Here is a 24978-nt window from a genome sequence, read left to right on the forward strand (position 1 = left end):
ATTGACTACATACAATTATTTACACTCTAGACAACAGTAAACAACATTTATACATGTGACAGATCCTAGACGTAAACAAACACGGAAAGCACAACATAGTTATTTTCATCATTTAAAGTAAATGATAACAGAAGGAATCACACTCACAATACTACGAAAACTAAAATAATTCGTGCAACAAGGCTTTGTCGAAAGAGAGCAGAAACGATTTGAAACTTTAATCGTGTTTTTCTCAGTTTTAAGTTTTTTAACATGAGACAACTATGCGTAGAACGGCAGCCAGTCTCTAGTGCAAGCGCTCCAAATCATAAGTATCCGGTTTGTTGAAGATTTCAATTTTGAAGATATTCAAAGATTTTATTTTTTTTTTGTGTTGCAATGCCGTTATGAGTCCATATTCATGACGGTCGATTTACGTTCAATGTAATGTTAGAATTTTCGATAACACAGCGCAACATTTTTTTGTCTCAAGAGCAAACTTATGTGTCTCCGAAGGATTTTGGGCCGCTGAATCCGAATCCGGGCTCAGATTTGCTCTAACACGTCACAATTTTGAGCTACACCTCAATTTATAGGGCAAAATATGCGATTTTGGGCTTTTTTGACTGCAAGCCATTAAGTTTGGCATTATTTTTTTTAAGCAATCAAAAGGTTAATTGGTCAATTAACATCTAAATTAACGACTCATGCAAAATATTTCGTTTTACCTAATCAAATTTGATAGATTTAAGCATTTTATGTTAGTATGAAAACTTGCATGCAACTTTTGGAGGGTGACTTGTATGGGAAATATCGTACCTAACATAAATCGCTTAAAACTATCAAATTCGATTTGGTAAAACGAAATATTTTGCATGAGTCGTTTGTTTAGATGTTAATAGACCAATTAACCTTTTGATTGCTTAAAAAAAATATTTCCTTGCTTAATGGTTTGCAGTCAAAAAAGCCCAAAATCGCATATTTTGCCCTATAAATTGAGGTATAGCTCAAAATTGTGACGTGTTAGAGCAAATCTGAGCCCGGATTCGGATTCAGCGGCCCAAAATCCTTCGGAGACACATAAGTTTGCTCTTGAGACAGACAAACAGTTAATTTTTGTTACGCTGTGTAATAATTTCATACTTACACGATATTTCTTAAAATCCTGTGAACATATGTCCGTATAAGATAGTACTGATCGTAGTTTTTTCTTGATTCCGGTAGAATCAATGGGATACTCGTGTGATGATTTTTCACTTAATTTTCTGTAAAAAACAACGCTTTGTTGAAACTGTGTGAGACATAAACGCATTGTATCATACATACTTGTTCGCATCCTCCTCTGCTTTTACCCGAGTAACGGCAAAGCAATTGCTTAACGATGAGTTTATATCCGTTGGAATGGAAGTTTTTCGGCGATATTTGGCTAGAATGTCTTCAGTAGTCTCCTCTGAATCTGCAATTCTATTTTTGAGCAAAACATCTAAATTATCACTTTGGCCGTTTATGCTGAATCGCGCTTTGATATTGGTGCTTCGCCGATTTTTGAATCCAAATTTTAATTTTGTGAAAAAACTTGCATTGGTTTTCAAACTTTCAGTGAATTGCGATGCCTCTGATATTTTTGTGATAGTTGAGTCATTGCGATTTGCTTTGTCTGCTGAAGAATCGAAACTTATGCTTTTTGGAATAGTGCCTGTGATTTTTCCAGATAATTTTGAAACAAGACCATCAGAACACGGAGATTTTTCTTCATTGTTTGCTTTTTGATGATATTCGTCAGTAACATATGAAGATATCATATTCACCCCACTTAGCGATTCTGCATTGTGTATTTTCGAAGTAATTCGTGAAGAACTATTTTTTGTACTCCGGATCTAGAAAAAATATTTAATAATAGATGTTTCATGAGATCATCAACAGTAGGCTTGTCCAGCTTTTCATTTTTTTCCTCAATTAGTCCATATTTATCCAAAAAGATGTCACTGTACCACATTTCGAACAATTTCAAGTAGGTATCTTAAAATTAAAAAAAAATAAGGAAGCAAAACTGTTTACTAACGTTTGAGATTTAGGTGCCACAATCCCAATGCTGGCATTCGTAATTTTCGAGTGTTGCGAAGGTTTGGAGTGCAGTGGGCAAGACGGGTGTAACGGGTGGAAGGAGATAAGGCGAGCGTTGGCAGTCAGAAACTGAATAGGCAATCCAGTTAAAACCAACTTTTCTCCAAAATCTGTGCATCAGAACTAAATTGCGCTGTTTAGTACGCCAGTTAGGTCCGACGCTGTGTCCTTGAATGAACTTGATATTGTACAAAAATGTATGTATCGGATTGGATCAACATTAGCCAATTTTTGATCTCGAAACAAGATTTTCCAAAACACTTTTGCGTCCAAAATAACTGCGCAAAGTTTTGAACACGATTTGTTGCGTCTCTAATATCCACTATGCGATTGAAATTTGGGAGGGATCAAGAAACATACTTTTTGCATAAGGAGCTAACATTGTTTTAACCATGTAATCAATGAAGTAGAAGCATAACCTGGATGTGTATTATAACTTTTACGAAGACCGAAAATGGATCCGACACTTAAGAAGAATTGATTAGACACTAGGTCTTCGAAAGTCATGAAAAAATGCCCAAGGAACATAGGGTCGGAAATCACTGCTAAGTGAGTTATTCACATTTTAATTTTTTAAAATAAGTTCATTTTTGAAACCCAATATCTCAGGAATTAAAGGTCGTACATTAAGCATTATTGCTCGAAACGAAAGCTAATGAGCTCATCTTTCTTAGCTTCTCTGCCAAAGATTTTGTAAAAACTACTTAAAAGGTTCAAATTTCAAAAAGATTGCAAAAAGTGTCTAAAAAATCAGTCTTTTTTAGGGTATTTTTGAAAAATTTTAAATGAATTAATAACTTCTGTTAAAAAAGTTCTTCTACAAAACATGCACAAACTTGTTCTCTAAAAATGTTTCTTTGACAGCAAAACTCTATCTTTTGTAGATTAGCCAAAAAATGATTTTAAAAATAACACTCCAAATTGCATAAACCTCATGCCAAAACAATGGTCTTCACCCTATCAGTTCGCGCGTTCGTGTGTTGTTGCTCCACAAGCATGAGGACGACGGCAGCTGCTGGTGCTGTTCTTGCGAACAGAAACTCGTTTGTCGCTCTTTGTCGCGTCGCATCTTCGCCTGCGCCAGCTGCGGAAGCATTCGAGGCGGAGTTTGGTATTACTAAATCGTGTGAGCATACTAAGTGCGACGTGCACTAAACTTATTTTTCGACGGAGCGAAAGCACCGATGAAAGTTTATTTACAAGAGCATACATTTAAATCCCTCGCACTCGTAGCTCTGCTGCGGTGCTGTTCAGATGGGGGGTCTATGCGTGCGGCAATTTTGAAGATTTTTTTTTGTTTGACGATATAAGTGCATCATTCTTTTTTCTGTCATAACACCCCCACTGGGACAGAGCCTGTTTCTCAGCTTAAAGAGAACGTTGGGGATTTTTAGGAGATATTGGGGAGGATAAAGGAAACTTAGAAATGATTGGGGTCGTCGAGGAAAATGATGCCTTTGAGAAATCTAAGCAGCAATTTGGACTTTTTGGGAGAAATTGGGATTTTTAAGGAACGTTGGGGATTTTTAAGGAACGTTGGGTGTTTTAAGGAGATATTGGGGAGGATAATGGAAACTCAGGAATCATTAGGTTATTTGAGGAAAATGATGCCTTTGAGAAATCTAAGCAGCAAGTTGGACATTTTAGAAGAAGTTGGAGATTTTTGAGGATCGTTGGGGATTTTTAGGAGATATTGAGGAGGATAAAGGAAACTTAGAAATGATTAGGGTCTTCGAAGAAAATGATGCCTTTGAGAAATCTAAGCAGCAAGTTGGACTTTTTGGGAGAAGTTGGGTTTTTAAGGAACGTTGGGGATTTTTAGGAGATATTGGGGAGGATAAAGGAAGCTTAGGAATCATTAATTTCTTCGAGGAAAATGATGCCTTTGAGAAATCTAAGCAGCAAGTTGGACATTTTAGGAGAAGTTGGGGATTTTAAGGATCGTTGGGGATTTTTAGGAGATATTGGGGAGGATAAAGGAAACTTAGACATGATTAGGGTCTTCAAGGAAAATGATGTCTTTGAGAAATCTAAGCAGCAAGTTGGACATTTTAGGAGAAGTTGGGGATTTTTAGGGAACTTTGGGGATTTTTAGGAGACATTGGGGAGGATAAAGGAAACTTAGAAATGATTGGGGTCTTCGAGGAAAATGATGTCTTTGAGAAATCTAAGCAGCAAGTTGGACATTTTAGGAGAAGTTGGGGATTTTTAGGGAACTTTGGGGATTTTTAGGAGACATTGGGGAGCATAAAGGAAACTAAGAAATGATTAGGGTCTTCGAGGAAAATGATGTCTTTGAGAAATCTAAGCAGCAAGTTGGACATTTTAGAAGAAGTTGGGGATTTTAAAGGAACGTTGGGGATTTTTAGGAGACATTGGGGAGGATAATGGAAACTCAGGAATCATTAGGGTCTTCGAAGAAAATGATGCCTTTGAGAAATCTAAGCAGCAAGTTGGACTTTTTGGGAGAAGTTGCGATTTTTAAGGAACGTTGGGGATTTTTAGGAAATATTGGGGAGGATAAAGGAAACTTAGAAATAATTAGGGTCTTCGAGGAAAATGATGTCTTTGAGAAATCTAAGCAGCAAGTTGGACATTTTAGAAGAAGTTGGGGATTTTTAAAGATCGTTGGGGATTTTTAAGGAACGATGGGAATTTTTAAGGAACGTTGGGTGTTTTTTAAGAAACGTTGGGGATTTTAAGGAACGTTGGGTGTTTTAAGGAGATATTGGGGAGGATAATGGAAACTTAGGAATCATTAGGGTCTTCGAGAAAAATGATGCCTTTGAGAAATCTAAGCAGCAAGTTGGACATTTTAGAAGAAGTTGGAGATTTTTGAGGATCGTTGGGGATTTTTTAGGAACGTTGATGTCTTTGAGAAATCTAAGCAGCAAGTTGGACATTTTAGAAGAAGTTGGGGAATTTTAAAGAACGTTGGGGATTTTTAGGAGACATTGGGGAGGATAAAGGAAACTTAGAAATGATTAGGGTCTTCGAGGAAAATGATGTCTTTGAGAAATCTAAGCAGCAAGTTGGACATTTTAGGAGAAGTTGGGGATTTTTAAAGAACGTTGGGAATTTTTAAGGAACGTTGGAGATTTTTAGGAGACATTGGGGAGGATAAAGGAAACTTAGAAATGATTGGGGTCTTCGAGGAAAATGATGACTTTGAGAAACCTAAGCAGCAAGTTGGACATTTTAGAAGAAGTTGAGGACTTTTAAGGATCGTTGGGGATTTTTAAGGAACGATGGGAATTTTTAAGGAACGTTGGGTGTTTTTTAAGGAACGTTGGGGATTTTCAAGGAACGTTGGGTGTTTTAAGGAGATATTGGGGAGGATAATGGAAACTCAGGAATCAGTAGGGTCTTCGAAGAAAATGATGCCTTTGAGAAATCTAAGCAGTAAGTTGAACTTTTGGGAGAAGTTGGGATTTTTAAGGAACGTTGGGGATTTTTAGGAGATATTGGGGAGGATAAAGGAAACTTGGGAATCATTAGGTTCTTCGAGGAAAATGATGCCTTTGAGAAATCTAAACAGCAAGTTGGACATTTTAGAAGAAGTTGGGGATTTTTGAGGATCGTTGGGGATTTTTAAGGAACGTTTGGAATTTTTAAGGAACGTTGGGTGTTTTTTAAGGAACGTTGGGGATTTTTAGGAGATATTGGGGAGGATAATGGAAACTCAGGAATCAGACCCTACTAGGAGACATTGGGGAGGATAAAGGAAACTTAGAAATGATTAGGGTCTTCGAGAAAAATGATGCCTTTGAGAAATCTAAGCAGCAAGTTGGACATTTTAGAAAAAGTTGGTGATTTTTAAGGATCGTTGGGGATTTTTAAGGAACGTTGGTGATCCAATTTCTCAAAGACATCATTTTTTTCGAAGACCCTAATCATTTCTAAGTTTCCTTTATCCTCCTTAATGTCTCCTAAAAATTCCCAAAGTTCCTTAAAAATCCCCAACTTCTTCTAAAATGTCCAACTTGCTGCTTAGATTTCTCAAAGACATCATTTTCCTCGAAGACCCTAATCATTTCTAAGTTTCCTTTATCCTCCCCAATATCTCCTAAAAATACCCAACGTTCCTTAAAAATCCCCAACGATCCTTAAAAACCCCCAACTTCTTCTAAAATGTCCAACTTGCTGCTTGGATTTCTCAAAGACATCATTTTCCTCGGGGAACCTAATGATTCCTGAGTTTCCATTATCCTCCCCAATATCTCCTAAAAATCCCCAAAGTTTCTTAAAAATCCCCAACTTCTTCCAAAATGTCCAACTTGCTGTTAAGGTTTGTCAAAGACATCATTTTCCTCAAAGACCCCAATGATTTCCAAGTTTTCCTAATTCTCCCCAATGTCTCCTAAAAATCCCCAACTTTTTCTAAAATGTCCAACTTGCTGCTCAGATTTCTCGAAGGCATCATTTTTCTTGAAGACCCTAATCATTTCTAAGTTTCCTCTATCCTCCCCAATATCTCCTAAAAATCCCCAACGTTCCTTAAAAATCCCCAACGTTCCCTAAAAATCCCCAACTTCTTTTAAAATGTCCAACTTGCTGCTCAGATTTCTCGAAGACATCATTTTCCTCGAAGACCCTAATGATTCCTAAGCTTCCATTATCCTCCCCAATATCTCCTTAAAACACCCAACGTTCCCTAAAAATCCCCAACGTTCCTTAAAAAACACCCAACGTTTCTTAAAAATCCCCAACTTTTCCTACAATGTCCAACTTGCTGCTTAGATTTCTCGAAGGCATCATTTTTCTTGAAGACCCTAATCATTTCTAAGTTTCCTTTATCCTCCCCAATATCTCCTAAAAATCCCCAACGTTCCTTAAAAATCCCCATCGTTCCCTAAAAATCCCCAACTTCTTTTAAAATGTCCAACTTGCTGCTTAGATTTCTCAAATGCATCATTTTCATCAAAGAACCTAATGATTCCTGAGTTTCCATTATCCTCCCCAATTTCCCCTTAAAACACCCAACGTTCCTTAAAAATCCCCAAAGTTCCTTAAAAAACACCCAACGTTCCTTAAAAATTCCCATCGTTCCTTAAAAATCCCCAACTTCTTCTACAATGTCCAACTTGCTGCTTAGGTTTCTCAAAGTCATCATTTTCCTCGAAGACCCCAATCATTTCTAAGTTTCCTTTATCCTCCCCAATGTCTCCTAAAAATCCCCAACGTTCCTCAAAAATCCCCAACGTTCTTTAAAAATCTCCAACTTCTCCTAAAATGTCCAACTTGCTGCTTCGATTTCTCAAAGGCATCATTTTCCTCAAAGAACCTAATGATTCCTGAGTTTCCATTATCTTCCCCAATATCTCCTTAAAAATCCCCAACGTTCCATAAAAAACACCCAACGTTAGCATTAGCATTAGCATTAGCATTAGCATTTAGCAAGTCGCACAAATTCGTAGGTGGTACAGCCCTGGATCGCTGTTATGAGGGTTGCATCTTTCCTGTCCGTTATCAAAGCACAAAGATTTGGGACTAATCTCCGACTCTTAGACAAGATTGACGCAATCCTCCAACGGTCGAGTGCTGTCCTGGCCACGTCCTTGCGACAGCTGAGGGATGGGGAAGGAAGACACCTATGAAAGTACATAGAGACCTCTACATTCTTTCAGGCCTAGGCGTCACGGGAATTTGGATGTTAGTGAAAGGGTAAAATTCAAAGGAAACGTTTGGTCAACGTTCAGGTGCACGCAATATTTTTGGTTGATGCCTGGTTCCTTTCCTAATTCCTTGTTGGGTGTTCGATTCCAAATCTGAAATAAAAAGTAAAATTATAGATTTTTAAATGGTGATAGGCTCACAACAGTAACGTAATTACAAATTACCTGAATCCTCCTGAAAGAGATGGTTTATTGACAATGAAAAACATAACATGTAAAAGAAAAAAAAAGTAGAGCAAATTGTGATCTTGGATTTTTTCTGCATTTAAATTAACAAAGCTAAGAAAATACAAGATCAAAATTTGTTATGGTAGATCTTACGCCGTAACGCACCATTATAAGGTGATCTACCCACGTTACGGGACTCCATAAAAAACACCCAACGTTCCTTAAAAATTCCCAACGTTCCTTAAAAATCCCCAACTTCTTCTAAAATGTCCAACTTACTGCTTAGGTTTCTCAAAGACATCATTTTCCTCGAAGACCCTAATGATTCCTGAGCTTCCATTATCCTCCCTAATATCTCCTAAAAATCCCCAAAGTTCCCTAAAAATCCCCAACTTCTCCTAAAATGTCCAACTTGCTGCTTAAATTTCTCAAAGGCAGCATTTTCCTCAAAGAACCTAATGATTCCTGAGTTTCCATTATCCTCCCAAATATCTCCTTAAAACACCCAACGTTCCTTAAAAATCCCCAACGTTCCTTAAAAAACACCCAACGTTCCTTAAAAAACACCCAACGTTCCTTAAAAATTCCCATCGTTCCTTAAAAATCCCTAACGATCGTTAAAAATCCCCAACTTCTTCTAAAATGTCCAACTTGCTGCCTAGGTTTCTCAAAGTCATCATTTTCCTCTAAGACCCCAATCATTTCTAAGTTTCCTTTATCCTCCCCAATGTCTTCTATAAATCCCCAACGTTCCTTAAAAATCCCCAACGTTCTTTAAAAATCCCCAACTTCTCCTAAAATGTCCAACTTGTTGCTTAGATTTCTCAAAGGCATCATTTTCCTCGAAGACCCCAATGATTCCTGAGCTTCCATTATCCACCCCAATATCTCCTTAAAATCCCCAACGTTCCTTAAAAATCCCAACTTCTCCCAAAAAGTGCAACTTGCTGCTTAGATTTCTCAAAGGCATCGTTTTCTTCGAAGATCCTTATGATTCCTGAGTTTCCATTATCCTCCCCAATGTCTCCTAAAAATCCCCAACGTTCCTTAAAAATCCCCAACTTCTAAAATGTCCAACTTGCTGCTTAGATTTCTCAAAGGCATCATTTTTCTCGAAGACCCTAATCATTTCTAAGTTTCCTTTATCCTCCCCAATGTCTCCTAAACATCCCCAAAGTTCCTTAAAAATCCCCAATTTCTCCTAAAATGTCCAACTTGCTGCTTAGATTTCTCAAAGGCATCATTTTCCTCGAAGACCCTAATGATTCCAAAGTTTCCATTATCCTCCCCAATGCCTCCTAAAAATCCCCAACGTTCCTTTAAAATCCCCAACTTCTTCTAAAATGTCCAACTTGCTGCTAAGATTTCTCAAAGACATCATTTTCCTCGAAGACCCTTATGATTCCTGAGTTTCCATTATCCTCCCCAATATCTCCTTAAAATCCCCAACGTTCCCTAAAAATCCCCAACTTCTCCTAAAATGTCCAACTTGCTGCTTAGATTTCTCAAAGACATCATTTTCCTCGAAGACCCTAATCATTTCTAAGTTTCCTTTATCCTCCCCAATGTCTCCTAAAAATCCCCAAAGTTCCCTAAAAATCCCCAACTTCTTCTAAAATGTCCAACTTGCTGCTTAGGTTTTTCAAAGACATCATTTTCCTCGAAGACCCTAATGATTCCTGAGTTTCCATTATCCTCCCCAATATCTCCTTAAAACACCCAACATTCCTTAAAAATCCCTTACGTTCCCTAAAAATCCCCAATTTTTCCTAAAATGTCCATCTTGCTGCTTAGATTTCTCAAAGACATCATTTTCCTCGAAGACCCTAATCATTTCTAAGTTTCCTTTATCCTCCCCCAATGTCTCCTAAAAATCCCCAAAGCTCCCTAAAAATCCCCAACTTCTTCTAAAATGTCCAACTTGCTGCTTAGGTTTTTCAAAGACATCATTTTTCTCGAAGACCCCAATCATTTCTAAGTTTCCTTTATCCTCCCCAATATCTCCTAAAAATCCCCAACGTTCCCTAAAAATCCCCAACTTCTCCTAAAATGTCCAACTTGCTGCTTAGATTTCTCAAAGACATCATTTTCCTCGAAGACCCTAATGATTCCTGAGTTTCCATTATCCTCCCCAATGTCTCCTAAAAATCCCCAACGTTCCTTTAAAATCCCCAACTTCTTCTAAAATGTCCAACTTGCTGCTTAGATTTCTCAAAGACATCATTTTCCTCGAAGAACCTAATGATTCCTAAGCTTCCTTTATCCTCCCCAATATCTCCTAAAAATCCCCAACGTTCCTTAAAAATCCCAACTTCTCCCAAAAAGTCCAACTTGCTGCTTAGATTTCTCAAAGGCATCATTTTCTTCGAAGACCCTAATGATTCCTGAGTTTCCATTATCCTCCCCAATGTCTCCTAAAAATCCCCAACGTTCCTTTAAAATCCCCAACTTCTTCTAAAATGTCCAACTTGCTGCTTAGATTTCTCAAAGACATCATTTTCCTCGAAGAACCTAATGATTCCTAAGCTTCCTTTATCCTCCCCAATATCTCCTAAAAATCCCCAACGTTCCTTAAAAATCCCAACTTCTCCCAAAAAGCCCAACTTGCTGCTTAGATTTCTCAAAGACATCATTTTCCTTGAAGACCCTAATCATTTCTAAGTTTCCTTTATCCTCCCCTATGTCTCCTAAACATCCCCAAAGTTCCTTAAAAATCCCCAACTTCTTCTAAAATGTCCAACTTGCTGCTTAGATTTCTCAAATACATCAATGTTCCTAAAAAATCCCCAACGATCCTCAAAAATCCCCAACTTCTTCTAAAATGTCCAACTTGCTGCTTAGATTTCTCAAAGGCATCATTTTCCTTAAATAACCTAATGATTCCTGAGTTTCCATTATCCTCCCCAATATCTCCTTAAAACACCCAACGTTCCTTAAAAATCCCCAACGTTCCCTAAAAATCCCAATTTCTCCCCAAAAAGTCCAACTTGCTGCTTAGATTTCTCAAAGGCATCATTTTCCTCGACGACCCCAATCATTTCTAAGTTTCCTTTATCCTCCCCAATATCTCCTAAAAATCCCCAACGTTCTCTTTAACTCTCTAAAATAAAAACGCTCTTTTTTGAGTAGCGCATTTTTACCCTTCTTACACCCATAAGAAGGGTATAAATATCGCTCGAAAAACCGACTTTCGATCCGAGGCCCGGAGGGCCGAGTCTCATATACCAATGAACTCAGCTCGACGAACTGAACAAATGTCTGTATGTGTGTGTGTGTGTGTGTATGTGTGTATGTGTGTGTGTGTGTATGTGCGTTACAAAAAAAAGTCACGCACGTTTCTCAGCCGTCTGTCAACCGATTTGGGGTCCCCTTGGAAGCAAATGAAAGCTACTACATCCTAGTAGAACGCTATTGAATTTTTTTTCGATTGGACGTTTGGTTACCGAGATATCTCTCGAAGAGTACTTATGAGTCATTCTTCTAAACTTTTTAAGATTTTTGACCAAGTGTATCATAATAAATATTTCGACCGTTTGTCAATCGATTTGGGTTCTCTTGGCACCAAATGAAAGCTACAGCATCCTAGTAGATCGCCCAGAAATTTTATTTCGATTGGACATTTGGTTACAGAGATATCTTTCGAAGAGTACTTCAGATTTATACAACTAAACCTTTTGAGATTTTTGACCAAAAGTATCATAATGAATATCTTAGCCGTTTGTCAACCGATTTCGGTTATCCTGGCACCAAATAAAAGCTACAACATTCTAGTAGAACCCTATACAATTTCATTAGGATTGGACATTTGGTTACCGAGATATCTTTCAAAGAGTACTTGGGAGTAATACAGGTTAACTTTTTGAGAGATGTTTGACCAAGGGTAAGGGTACCATAATAAATATCTCAGCCGCCTGTCAACCGATTTGGGTTCTCTAAGCACCAAATGAAAGCTACAATATGCTTGTATAAGGCCCTAAAATTTTATTTCGATTCGACATTTGATTACGGAGATAACTTACGAAGAGTATTTCAATAAATTTTTACCCTTCTTACACCCATAAGAAGGGTATAAATATCGCTCGAAAAACCGACTTTCGATCCGAGGCCCGGAGGGCCGAGTCTCATATACCAATGAACTCAGCTCGACGAACTGAACAAATGTCTGTATGTGTGTGTGTGTATGTGTGTATGTGTGTATGTGTGTATGTGTGTGTGTGTGTATGTGCGTTACAAAAAAAAGTCACGCACGTTTCTCAGCCGTCTGTCAACCGATTTGAGTTCTCTTGGAAGCAAATGAAAGCTACTACATCCTAGTAGAACGCTATTGAATTTTTTTTCGATTGGACGTTTGGTTACCGAGATATCTCTCGAAGAGTACTTATGAGTCATTCTTCTAAACTTTTTAAGATTTTTGACCAAGTGTATCAGAATAAATATTTCGACCGTTTGTCAATCGATTTGGGTTCTCTTGGCACCAAATGAAAGCTACAGCATCCTAGTAGATCGCCCAGAAATTTTATTTCGATTGGACATTTGGTTACAGAGATATCTTTCAAAGAGTACTTGGGAGTAATACAGGTTAACTTTTTGAGAGATGTTTGACCAAGGGTAAGGGTACCATAATAAATATCTCAGCCGCCTGTCAACCGATTTGGGTTCTCTAAGCACCAAATGAAAGCTACAATATGCTTGTATAAGGCCCTGAAATTTTATTTCGATTCGACATTTGATTACTGAGATATCTTACGAAGAGTATTTCAATAAATTCTTTTTTTTATTATATTCACTTGTTATCGTGCATTTGTTTCTGACCAGTCTATGGGATATTATTTTTGAATAAATGATGCTAACCTCATATAAAGTGTATACTAGCAGGTTATTGTTTTCAACAAAATTATAAATAACAAATTACTAATACACAGGAATTTTATGGAAACTAACAATATGTTAAATGAAAACTTTGAAGAACCAGACAGCCAAAATAACTAGCTAATGCCAAAACTGATTAACTTAGTAGATATATCATTTTTGTCGTTTTTACACCATAACCATGAATACCAAGTACTTCGGAGCTAATTTAATTGACTGATTAAGAGATATTAGACAAAGTATATCTCGCTGATTTTCTTACCCATTTGTTAATCGATTCAAGATCTTTTAGCAGTTAATAAAAGATACAAAATTCCAGAATATGAAAGCTATTTTTTAAATATTCCATTTAAGACTCTAGGAAGTGTCTGGCATTTCTGGTAGTTTAGTCCATGGTCCATGATGCTATTTTGGAAACCAATCCACTAGATGCCAAATCCACAATATTTTCTAGAAGTTTTGGTCAATTCCACAAAACAAATATGTTAAATACAAATAATACAACAATAATTTTAATAAGTGTAAGAAGGGTTCTGTGCACCATAGGTGGATTAAATCGGGTTTTTAAAATTGCTCGTACGCTCACATTTTTGCAAAATATCAATATTTTTCGGTATTTCAAGGTTGTTTATAAACCCAGTGAGCTGCCATGTCGAAATTATTGCAAAATACATGCTCATGTGAGCGTACGAGCAATTTTAAAAAAATGTGTGTTTCCAACACAGTCATGTGCGGCATGGATGTTTACTAAAAATGTGCACACGCTAAGAAAATGTTACTCTAAAATGAGTAAGATTCACACAAAACTGAGCTAAACTAGAACAGCTCAAAAAATGAGTAAATTGCATTTCCAGCGATAGCGCTGGCCAAAGTGCAAAAATCCAAACAATTTAGGCCGTATAATATTCTTCACATCAGCAAGAATATTATACGGCTTAAACTGATAAGATTTTCGCACTTGTGCCAGCGCTATCGCTGGATAAAAAATCTACTCAATTTTGAGTTGTCCCACTTTAGCTCAGTTTTGTGTGAATTTTCTGACCGTGCAGGTCAAACACATTTTTGAGCGTAGCCGTTTTTGCGTGAAGCTGAGAAACAGGCTCTGTCCCAGTGGGGGTGTTATGACAGATAGAAGAATGATGCACTTACATCGTCAAATAAAAAAAATCTTCAAAATTGCCGCACGCATAGACCCCCCATCTGAACAGCACCGCAGCAGAGCTACGAGTGCGAGGGATTTAAATGTATGCTCTTGTAAATAAACTTTCATCGGTGCTTTCGCTCCGTCGAAAAATAAGTTTAGTGCACGTCGCACTTAGTATGCTCACACGATTTAGTAATACCAAACTCCGCCTCGAATGCTTCCGCAGCTGGCGCAGGCGAAGATGCGACGCGACAAAGAGCGACAAACGAGTTTCTGTTCGCAAGAACAGCACCAGCAGCTGCCGTCGTCCTCATGCTTGTGGAGCAACAACACACGAACGCGCGAACTGATAGGGTGATGACCATTGTTTTGGCATGAGGTTTATGCAATTTGGAGTGTTATTTTTAAAATCATTTTTTGGCTAATCTACAAAAGATAGAGTTTTGCTGTCAAAGAAACATTTTTAGAGAACAAGTTTGTGCATGTTTTGTAGAAGAACTTTTTTAACAGAAGTTATTAATTCATTTAAAATTTTTCAAAAATACCCTAAAAAAGACTGATTTTTTAGACACTTTTTGCAATCTTTTTGAAATTTGAACCTTTTAAGTAGTTTTTACAAAATCTTTGGCAGAGAAGCTAAGAAAGATGAGCTCATTAGCTTTCGTTTCGAGCAATAATGCTTAATGTACGACCTTTAATTCCTGAGATATTGGGTTTCAAAAATGAACTTATTTTAAAAAAATAAAATGTGAATAACTCACTTAGCAGTGATTTCCGACCCTATGTTCCTTGGGCTTTTTTTCATGACTTTTGAAGACCTAGCTGCCCTTAAATTTTGTCCGGAACCAATCACCCTGTATATGTCCAAATTCAGGAAATTTCCTTTACGAAAAGATCCTGGACCGAACGGAAATCGAACCCATCATTCTCAGCATGGCCATACTGAACATCCGTGCGCTTACTGCATCGGTGATATGGGTCCTTTACAATGCGAGTGCGATGCAGTTTTGGAATCAAACAGACAAGCGTCTTGAAAGGTTAAAGAAGGAAAAATCTGCGAAAGCGTTTGAGCCAATGGCATTCGGCCAAATGGAAGAATGAAAAATTTGATGAAAATATTAGCAGTTGCAATCCTTTTACGGTAAAACTCGGAAGAATCACTTATAACCTTATATGAAAATATGTTGATGATCATATTAGCAACTAAAATGTCAAAAAGTTCTTTCTTAATAAAAAAAAAATAGAATAATCTAAAGAAGGCAAAATCTTCGCTGAAAATTTGAGAAATCGCTTTAAGTTCACTTTTGGTTACCCGAAGATTGACCGTCCTCTGAATTCATCCGATAACAATTCGGCCAAACGGCATCCGACCAAAATTATTATTCGGTCAAATGGCAAATGACATTCACAAAAATAGCTGAATATATAACATATATAACAGACATGTACACGGTCATACCTCGATATAACGTAACTTTTACCTTGATATAACGTTCGGCTCAGTAAAGCGTTAAACATGATTGCGCCTCGATTAACTGAACTAGATAAAAATAATTTTGATTTTATTTTGACAGCCCTCAGGTGATTCCTTGAAGAATTATTGGAGGGATACCCGAAGAAATCCCAATAAGAGTTCCTGAAAGAATCCCCGCCGATAAGTGACGGGCTTACCCGAAAAGCCCACTTTTTCTGAATTGCACCGTAGTTGTTTAAACGGACCTTTCGAATTATCTTGGCACTAAAGAAGAGTACAGATGAGAATACATGATCGGGTAAAATAATTTTCTGTACTTGTTTTGAAATCCAGAGACTGAATTCTACCATCGAAAAATTACATCCACTGTTGGTTTTGTTGGGTCTCCTGTTAGCCTAGTAGTTAAGGCCATGGATCGCCAATCCGAAGACGGCGGGTTCGATTCCCGTTCCGGTCGGATAAATTTTCTCGACTCCCTGGGCATAGTGTATCATTGTACTTGCCTCACAATATACAAATTCATGCAATGGCAGGCAAAGAAAGCCCTTCAATTGATAACTGTGGAAGTGCTCAAAGAACACTAAGTTGAAGAGAGACAGGCCAAGTCCCAGTGGGGTCGTCGAGCCATAAAAAAGAAGAAAGAAAAAAGATGGTTTTGCTTATGTTCTTTGCGTTTGACAGGTCAATGTTGGTATCATGTGTCTCAAAAAAGTAAATATGGTAAAAAAAATAAGGCGTGTGGCCAAAAAGCTACTAAATAACTGTTTTCAGGTAAAATCATTAGGGTGACGGGCTTAACCACCCTGACGGTGTTACCCGCTTTTCCCTACCTCATGCTTGTTCGCCACGATCGCTCTTCTACTAGACCACATCACGGCGATATTCTATCTCTTTCGCTCTTTCAGAGAGTTTGAAAACAACAGGATCAGTACCTGTCAAATTTGACAGGATTTGGTCCTGTTGTTTTCTAATTTCCCGTAGGAGCGAAAGACGTCACCGTGCAATAGAGTATTATTCTGCCCAAGTTTATACAATACTCCATTGCACGGTGACGTCATCAAGAAATCGTTCTCTTTCTCTCCTACGGAAAATTAGAAAACAACACGACCAACACCTGTCAAATTTTACAGGTACTGGTCCTGTTGTTTTCAAACTCTCTGAAAGAGCGAAAGAGATAGAATTTCGCCGTGAGGTGGTCTATTCGGCAGCAGAGGCAGCGAGAACAAAACGAAGCAAATCGAAAACAGCAATAAGGATATTTTTATCACCGTAGTAGAAGTGCAGAGTTGAATAGAGAGATCCAAAATAAACCTTAGAGCTCGGCTGAAGTTCAACCTCGTAGTCTAGGAGGGGGAGCTGTAACAATTCAACCTAATCAACCCCTGTCTGGCGTGAACGCTGGGCAACGTGTTTCAGAGCCAACATACTCTCACGAGAAATCTGCTGTTGCTGAGATGTATTTGGATGATGATGAGAAGGAGAGAGATTGGGAACCTGGTGCTGGACGAGAAAGGATGGTGTTGAAGACATAAATCGGGTGATTGTTGAAGTTGTATTACATATTTTTCTGTTGAAAGTTATGTTATTATTTGAATAAAGTTTTGTTTATTAATAAATTTTGTTACAATACGATGCCGTTTTATGCCGTAGGTCTTGAATAGGTCTTGAAGGGGCTTCAAGAACAAAACTATAAAAAAAAAACAATTCTAAATATTTTGAAATTTAAAAGTTATTAATACAAGTAAATTTTATCATTATTATGTTGTTTGGGAAACTTGCTGCAAGCATTGATTGCTCGACGAGCAATACTCTTGATAGAAAAAATATTTTCTTAGAAGTGAGAAAACTAAACATAGTAAATTAAAAAATCAATAAAAAAAAAACGATGCTTCTGTTTTGTAAGTTTTGATGAAATTGAATGAAATTTGGACTAGTGACTACTTTTAGAATGCTCACCAAATAAATAATTATAAAACTTACCTTCATTGGTTCTTCCAGAATTTGAGCTCGTATTTCAAATGGGTTGACACACGACGAGTTTGGTAAAGAGTATGAAATGGCCTTATTTCTAATTTGAGGAAATGGCAGCGAATTTGAAAAGTTACCCAAAATGTCGATCATTCCATTTCTGCGAGAATCAAATTTTGCGTTACGTTGCTCTGAAGATAATCGACGATGTTCAACAGCAAATTCTTCTTCATTATATTCTGGCGGACTTTGTATTTCTAACGAGTTCTTGAGGTTGTTATTATTGGCAGAGGAGAAGAGCCCATTTGTACCAGAAAATGGATTTGATAAATTTAGATTTGTTCGATCACATTTTTTCATATTATTACAATCAATACGTTTTGAATGGTTACAATTTTTGTCATTCCTAATATGGGTTCTTATGTAATGCGTTGATTCTAAGGAAATCAAGTTTATATTATTCTCATTTGCATCGCTTTTACTATACTTAGACAAATTCTCAGATATACCACTAGAGTTGTTACTGTCTGTTGAGTTCTGACAATGTGATTGTATACTGTTTGTTTGCTCATTTTCATCAGAGAGTTGCGAGAAATAATTGGGTTTTATATTACATCCATGAATGCCTACGAGTTTTTTGCAATGATGTGACAAATTGGATGAATCATTTTTCAAAACCATCACTGAATCAATAACTTCGGAGCGTGTAGCTCCGTTATTATCATCGATATCAATTGCTTCATCAGTACTCCATGCTGATTCTGATTGCGTTTCTGATTCCACATGTGTAACCCGCATTTGTCCAAAAGAATTTGTAATCGGAATGTAGTTATGGTCACCTGGCATAAGAGTAGTTGTTGGAATTAGAGTTGTTGTCAAGTTTCTCTCGTTTGCTTCTACTACTTCTGAATCTGAAGCTAGAACATCTGTACTCCAAGTGTCTGAAATTATGGATATGGTTTCATCACCTTCAGTGAGTTTTTTTATTTCAAACTTGCAAAACTTGTCTTCAATATCTGAACGCGTTTTATTTAAGATTTTAGTCATTTGTGGTGTGGTGAAATGCTGAACTTCTCCACCACCTTCAGTGATTTGTGATGATGGAGTATCTCGTCCTGATATACTAGGAGTTCCTCTGCCAGATACATTTGCAGATATCATGTCAGAAAGATTGTCGTTATCGTTCTGATCTGCCTCTTCTAGCTCAAGAGAACTAGCTACTGAATGATTGCTATGCGCTTCACTGACTGCTTCTAGGTTATCGGATGTATTACCGGTAGAGCCATCATCATGAGAAAGTGAGATTTTTTTTTGTCTTGTGTCTTTTTCAACTTGCATTGTAATGTTTTCTTGTTTTATATTAACAGCTTCACAGAATGGCGCTGGAGGACTGTTGCTTATCACCTTATTGAGAAATTCTTCCTCAGACACCAATTTTTCTTCATTCCATGATAACGGAATCATTAAAAAAGCTTCATCAATCTTTAGTTTTTGACAAGTACTTGTTTCTTTACTTATATCATTGGTTAAATGAGAAGGAGAGCTTGACAAACTTCTAGTTTTCAAAATGCGCGCTTTAGTTTTAGGCTTCGTTTTATTTATATTATGTGAAGCAGTCAATACATTAGCAATTATTTCTGTTTCTTGATTTATCTCTGGCAAATGTATTAATTTATGAAGAATCTGTTTTAGTTTGTGAATCTCATCCATTGAAATTTCACGTTCTTGCTCATTTACAGCAGCGATCATATTTACCAATGTTATTAGTTCACCATAAGTTGCTATTACAATGGTACTGCTAGGTAAATTGTTGCTATATGCATCACTATTGCTTTCATAATTGCTTTCAAATGTTTCATAATCAAGTTGATCTATTAAATTTCTTAAGCAATGTTTGTCAAATTTTGCATAAAGTTCGTGCAATTTATCTTCGACCGGCTGAATTTCCATTAGAGCTAACATCCGAATCACTTGTCCAATTTGAATCAAATTAAAACGTGCATTATCTGATAATGGAGCGTCTATAATACCATGTATATTGGGGCTCAAAATAGCGGGGCAAATAAAGTTTGTGAATATTAAATCTGTCATTATTATGTGAATGTTCTCTTTTGAAAGTTCAACACGCTGAAGAAAGTGATTCATGGATTGATACAGCCAGCGCAGCGTCGCTGGATATAAGCACCAGTTATCACTGAAAGACTTGATAAAATTAGATACATGCATGTGTAAGCGATCAATTGCGGTTCTCCTGTACTGTTTAAGATTATCCATATAATCAGCAGAGGTCGGTTCACCGAACATTTCAGCGTTCTCTGTTTGGTTTTGCACTGAAATGATTTTATTGGCATCGATCTCGAATTTCATTTCATCGTCCATAAGTACGGCCATAACAGGATCAAAGAGAATAGTTTTCAAAAATATTTTCGATGCAAAGGAGGATTCATAGTATTTTTGGAACAGTCGCGTGAATGTGGATGAACCGCTCCGCAGTAGTCTCCGTGGGTTATCACTCTTGGCAATTTGGATTTTAATTTGAATTTGGAGCATTTTTATTATCATTTCTACATCCTTGGGATAAATTCCACTCCTGTATAAACCATTCACAACAAAATTGATGGTAGAATCTATTCGTGCTTTGCTGGTTCCATTTTTATCTGCAAGAGATAAGGCGTAAGCAATAATCGCAGGTTTATCATATAGGAAGTTTAGCATCTCTATTAAAGCTATAATTTGTGGGTATTCAACAAATTTGCAGTGATAAATGTCGATGAAGTAACAATTTTCTAGTAGATCTATACGCTGACATAACGCAGAAAGTCCGGATTCTGGTTTTGCTAATATGAGGTTGTGCATTACTTGACGCTGGCGAGCGCAAATCCATGCCACCTGTTTGAAGTTGAAAAATAATGTACAGAACAATTTTAAACATGAAGATTGTACAAACCTGTTGGGTATGGCACAAGTATTTTTCATATAATTTATGTGAACTAGCAAAATTGCTCTGTTCATTTGATACAAACAATTGCTCTCTTCGTAAAGATTTTGCTATATTCACAATTGACATAAAATCGACTTCACTTGCGGGATCAATCTTGTTTTCCATTTTATTTTACTTATTCAATACTCAATACTGAACTCAACGTTTTAAAAATATTTGCTATATGCAATTAATGCATGTTTTTAATAAAAGAGAAAACCCTTGAGAGAGACTGCATTTACTGAGACAATACCTAGCAAATATTTAGCAAATTCCAATTGGACAGCCAAATGTCAGTCAAAGCAAAATCTGAAAACATATCAGTAAATATTTTTACCGTAAACAAGAGTAAAATTATCCAATGGTATTATTTTTTTTCTGTGGGCCTTTGTATGTATTAAAATATAACGCAACTGTATTTTGTAATAAAATAATGAAACATGAAAATCATTGAACAGAAAGTGTGTTCTGGAATTAAAAATACAAACATTTATTAGAAAAAACAGGAATTAAATATTATTTTTTAATAATAATCATCGACTAGTTAAATAAATTCTCACATTCTTATTTAATATTCATTCAATTGAATGAGTTTAGTTAGGTGTTGTTTTTTGGGTGTGTGAGCAGCACCACCTAATGCATAAGTATATAGATTAAACTGGCTAATGGTCCACTGCACGAATTTATGCTGGCCTGCTTACTCTCACCGGAAATTTGACGTTTGAGCGGTGCCGGTGCAGCATAAATCCGTGGAGTGGATCATTGATGTTATTTTTCTTCTTTATGGCTCAACGTTCGCATTGGAACTTGGCCTGCCTCTCTTCAACTTGGAGTTCTTTGAACATTTCATTTTTTTATTAATTGAAGGGCTTCCTTTGCCTGCCATTGCACGAATTACTACGCTATGTCCAAAGGGAAGTATTATGAAAAGTATATGTACCTCAATTTTTTTCGCTAGAACCGTATTTTTGGACCTCTAGATTCAGAATATGTACGATTTAAAATCATCCTTCTGAGGTTTTTTTTTATACATTTTTATATGGGATGAAATTGACCTTAAAATTACTTTTGTCGACATTTGTATGGGAAACAGGAAAAAAATCAAAAATATCAAAAAACCCAAGATGAAATATTTTAAACCGAACAGATTCTAAAACTAGAGGTCTAAACCTACGATCCTAGGGAATAACATTTGAGGTTCATTCATTTTTTATAATGCTTGCCTTTGGACATAGCGTGTACTACATTGTGTGACAAGTACAATGATACATTATGCCCAGGGAGTCGAGAAAACTGTCCCGACCGGAACGAGAATCGAACCCGCCGTTTCTGGATTGGTAATCCATAGCCTTCTTCTCCTTCTTCTTTTTTCTGGCCAACTAGCACCGTTCGGCGCCAGTTGTGTTTTACGTCGGCTGGGTCTAGGAGCTAAGCCTTAAAATTCCGACGCCCCAGGGAGACAGCCACCACACCTGAGGACCCAAGGGGTTGGTCATTCAGCACACTTCATTTGTGCCGTTATTTTTGAGCGTGTGCCAAAACTTTGCCGACCATTTTTCAGTGTGTGCCGAAGTGTGCCGAACGTGCCGAGCGAGAGCTGTGCCGCATGTGCCCAGTGGAGTGTTTTCTTCGAATGTTTTTGCGTTATTTGAAATCCTGTCTGTTTTTGACAACAGTTGTTAATCCAATCGATGTTTATCAACAAAATTCCGCCCACAACACTTGTACAAAATCAATATAATGTGATTTTTTGCAATCGTAAGTATTTTGGCAGATTAATTATATACCGCAAAGTTGTTGTGCCCATGTGTGCCAGAAGTGTGCCGAATTGTGCCGAGATGTGCCGGCGTATGTGCCGGGCACAATGTGCCGAGTGACCAACCCCTTGTGAGGACCCTACATATCGAACCCATCAACACATGGGCCGGGACCTACGGCTTGGCTTTACTTCCTATCCGAGGGAAGGTGTGATCACGGATTTTATGCCTCAGAAAATCCCATCGGCGTCGACGGGAATTGAACCCCGACCGTGAGATGCAACCACGCTTACCACTACACCACCGACGCCGACGATCCATAGCCTTAACGACTAGGCTAACTGGAGACCTGAGAGAGAGGAGACAGCTCACTGACAGCCACGATGTTTACATGTCTTCTTCTTACTTCTTTGTACAACTTTGAGCGTCGCACAATGGTTTGAAAATATAATATTGATCAAAAATGATTTTCATATTACGTTTGCTGCTACTACTAATGGACAACTAATGGATTCGTTGCGCTGGTTTAGGAAAAGTGATCATCATTATTTTTACAAAGAATTACAATTTTTTATTTTTTATTTTTAATTACAAAATAATTTCAAAAAGAAGCGTTGGAAATTTCACCACCTTACACCATCAATGTGCGATTTTCAGTTCGGTTCTTCTTGACATTAAGTAGCACGCAATCGAAGTCAGCTGTCTTCTCTCTCTCAGCTGGAGACCATTGATGTGGCGAATTTTGCTGAAAGTCAAGAGAAAACATTATATCCCAGTAGACAGGGACAAAAATTTGTCCAAAAAGAAACTAAAGCTCAAACATATTGCTTTACTCGATCGAATTTTCATTTGTATCCAACGTATGTTATTTCTTGAGTTCTTTCCTTATCAAATATTTGACCGTGTGCACTTATAACCATATTATTTGGTATGACAAATTTCAAGTTTACGTCGTTGATCGGTAGTTACACGGAACCAGAAATCAACTCAAATATAGGTTCTTTTCACTCATATCGACTTTTCCGTGCGTTTACCCTATAGCCAAATCGCGTAAAAGCTCTAAGGGTCTGTTCAAAAGATGTTATAGTACTATATCGCGAAAACTAGATGCAATAAATTAAACAAATTTTCAGCAGGGTAGAAGTTGTTGAGAGTCGACTCCGCTGTGGTGTCAAAATTCGCTGCCCGAGTGAACTTAACAGCGGGCGGTGTACTCGTCTATGGACTTATCCACCGATGAACCGAATTCATCGCGGTCCGAGAATTTTGACACTAGAGCGGGGTCTGTTCCAATCAGAATTGGACGATTCTGATTGGAACAGACCCCGCTCTAGTGTCAAAATTCTCGGACCGCGATGAATTCGGTTCATCGGTGGATAAGTCCATACACGCTCGTTGAAAACGACTCAAAAGTGAGTCGTTTTCGACTCACTTCGAAACTTTTGCTGAAATGTCAAAAGGTGAGTAGGATTATTTATTCGAACTGAGTAGCTTTTGACTCACTCAACGCAGTTTGAACGTTCATTCTTTTGAGTATCTAGCATATTGAAAACGACTCACATAACCGTCAAAAACTTAGTCGCAATTTAGTCGCTACCAAGGTCGCTGCTTACCGAACTACTACGGACGAGACTACGGAAAAAGTGAATATTTGGAGAGAAATACAACAATTAGGCACTGAAAACTCAACGGGAAAGAGTAAATTCAAAATGTGAGGTAAGTATTTTTAACTAATTATTAAAGGATGTGAATTGAAATATTATCTTTTCAAATGATTCAGAGAATGTCGAAACATTTGGTTCTCCAGGGTTCTCCCAAGCATTTGCGAATTGCGTTAGAGAAGACGACATTATTTTATACGGCGCTATAAAACCAAGTAAGTTTATAAAAGATTTTACATAAAAGTATTCTTGAATAATGATTAAATCAAGTTTTTCAGGCCGCCAACATTGAATTCAAATACAGTTGACGTTCGCTCGGTGCAACATGCACAAACATGCAAGATGAAGCCGAGCACGAACAGTTGACAAATATATAAATATCATGTATCGAACAGCATTATTTAAAGTAATAAAAATACTTCGTTATTCTTTTATTATTGTTGTTTAATGAAAAAAACATAAGAACGCAAAATTGGGAAATTCGTGATTTATTTTTACAAAAGTGTGTAACTTTCTACTCATTTTTGCATTTCAGTGCTGTTATAAAGTGAGTAACTTTTAACTCACTTTTAAAAAAAATCAACATTACTCAAAAGAGAGTAACTTGCAATTACAGCGTCCGTTCGCTCGTTGCAAACCCGCTCGTTGCAAAGCTTTTTAATTGCAAGTCCGCTAATTGCAAAATTTGACAAGTTTTTGCAATTAAAAATCAAGCATGTGTCAAATTCGTGCTGTCAGTTATGCTGTCAGTGCATTTCGATGCACTTTAGTGTCAAAGTGACGTTGCAATTAGCGAATGGCATTCGCTCGTTGCAAAGTAAACATTTTGCAACGAGCGAACGGCCGCTGTACTCTAAAATGAGCTGTTCCACTTTGTACCAAAGTGAGTCGAAATCGACTCACTTTAGAGTAGTTTTCAACGAGCGTGTAGAGATATAGAGCTTGCTGACGTTTATTCACCTCTCTCTTTCAAGCATGCAGGCGGGATAGACGAGTGCACCGATGAACTGAATTCATCGCGGTCCGAGAATTTTGACACTACAGCGGGGTCGCTTCCAATCAGAAGTGAAAAATTTCCAATCAGAATTTAACAATTCTGATTGGGAACGACCCCGCTGTAGTGTCAAAATTCTCGGACCGCGATGAATTCAGTTCATCGGTGCACTCGTCTATAGGATT

General features: G+C 37.4%; 1 protein-coding gene and 1 long non-coding RNA gene across 3 annotated transcripts; one reads left to right on the top strand and one right to left on the bottom strand.

The window, feature by feature from the left end:
* Positions 1-855: 855 nt before the first annotated feature.
* LOC134284732 (receptor-mediated endocytosis protein 6 homolog) lies at positions 856-20665 on the bottom strand. Of its 2 annotated transcripts, XM_062843917.1 has the most exons (4): positions 20349-20663; positions 17414-20290; positions 1306-1856; positions 856-1244 (listed from the first exon to the last, which is right to left on the bottom strand). In XM_062843917.1, exons 1-4 carry the CDS (start codon positions 20505-20507, stop codon positions 968-970), a joined length of 3864 nt encoding a protein of 1287 aa, XP_062699901.1. In that variant the 5' UTR covers positions 20508-20663; the 3' UTR covers positions 856-967. The 2 variants fall into 2 exon arrangements, with proteins under 2 accessions (XP_062699901.1, XP_062699903.1); XM_062843919.1 differs by lacking the exon at positions 856-1244 and having other exon boundaries at positions 1308-1443; positions 20349-20665.
* A 2842-nt stretch (positions 20666-23507) lies between these two features.
* Positions 23508-24328, top strand: LOC134284733 (uncharacterized). The gene is made up of 3 exons (XR_009995906.1): positions 23508-23854; positions 23919-24014; positions 24070-24328. It is a non-coding gene; the product is annotated as an uncharacterized LOC134284733 (long non-coding RNA).
* Positions 24329-24978: the final 650 nt, after the last annotated feature.

Source organism: Aedes albopictus, unplaced genomic scaffold, assembly GCF_035046485.1.
Source record: "Aedes albopictus strain Foshan unplaced genomic scaffold, AalbF5 HiC_scaffold_641, whole genome shotgun sequence".
NCBI lineage: Eukaryota > Metazoa > Arthropoda > Insecta > Diptera > Culicidae > Aedes > Aedes albopictus.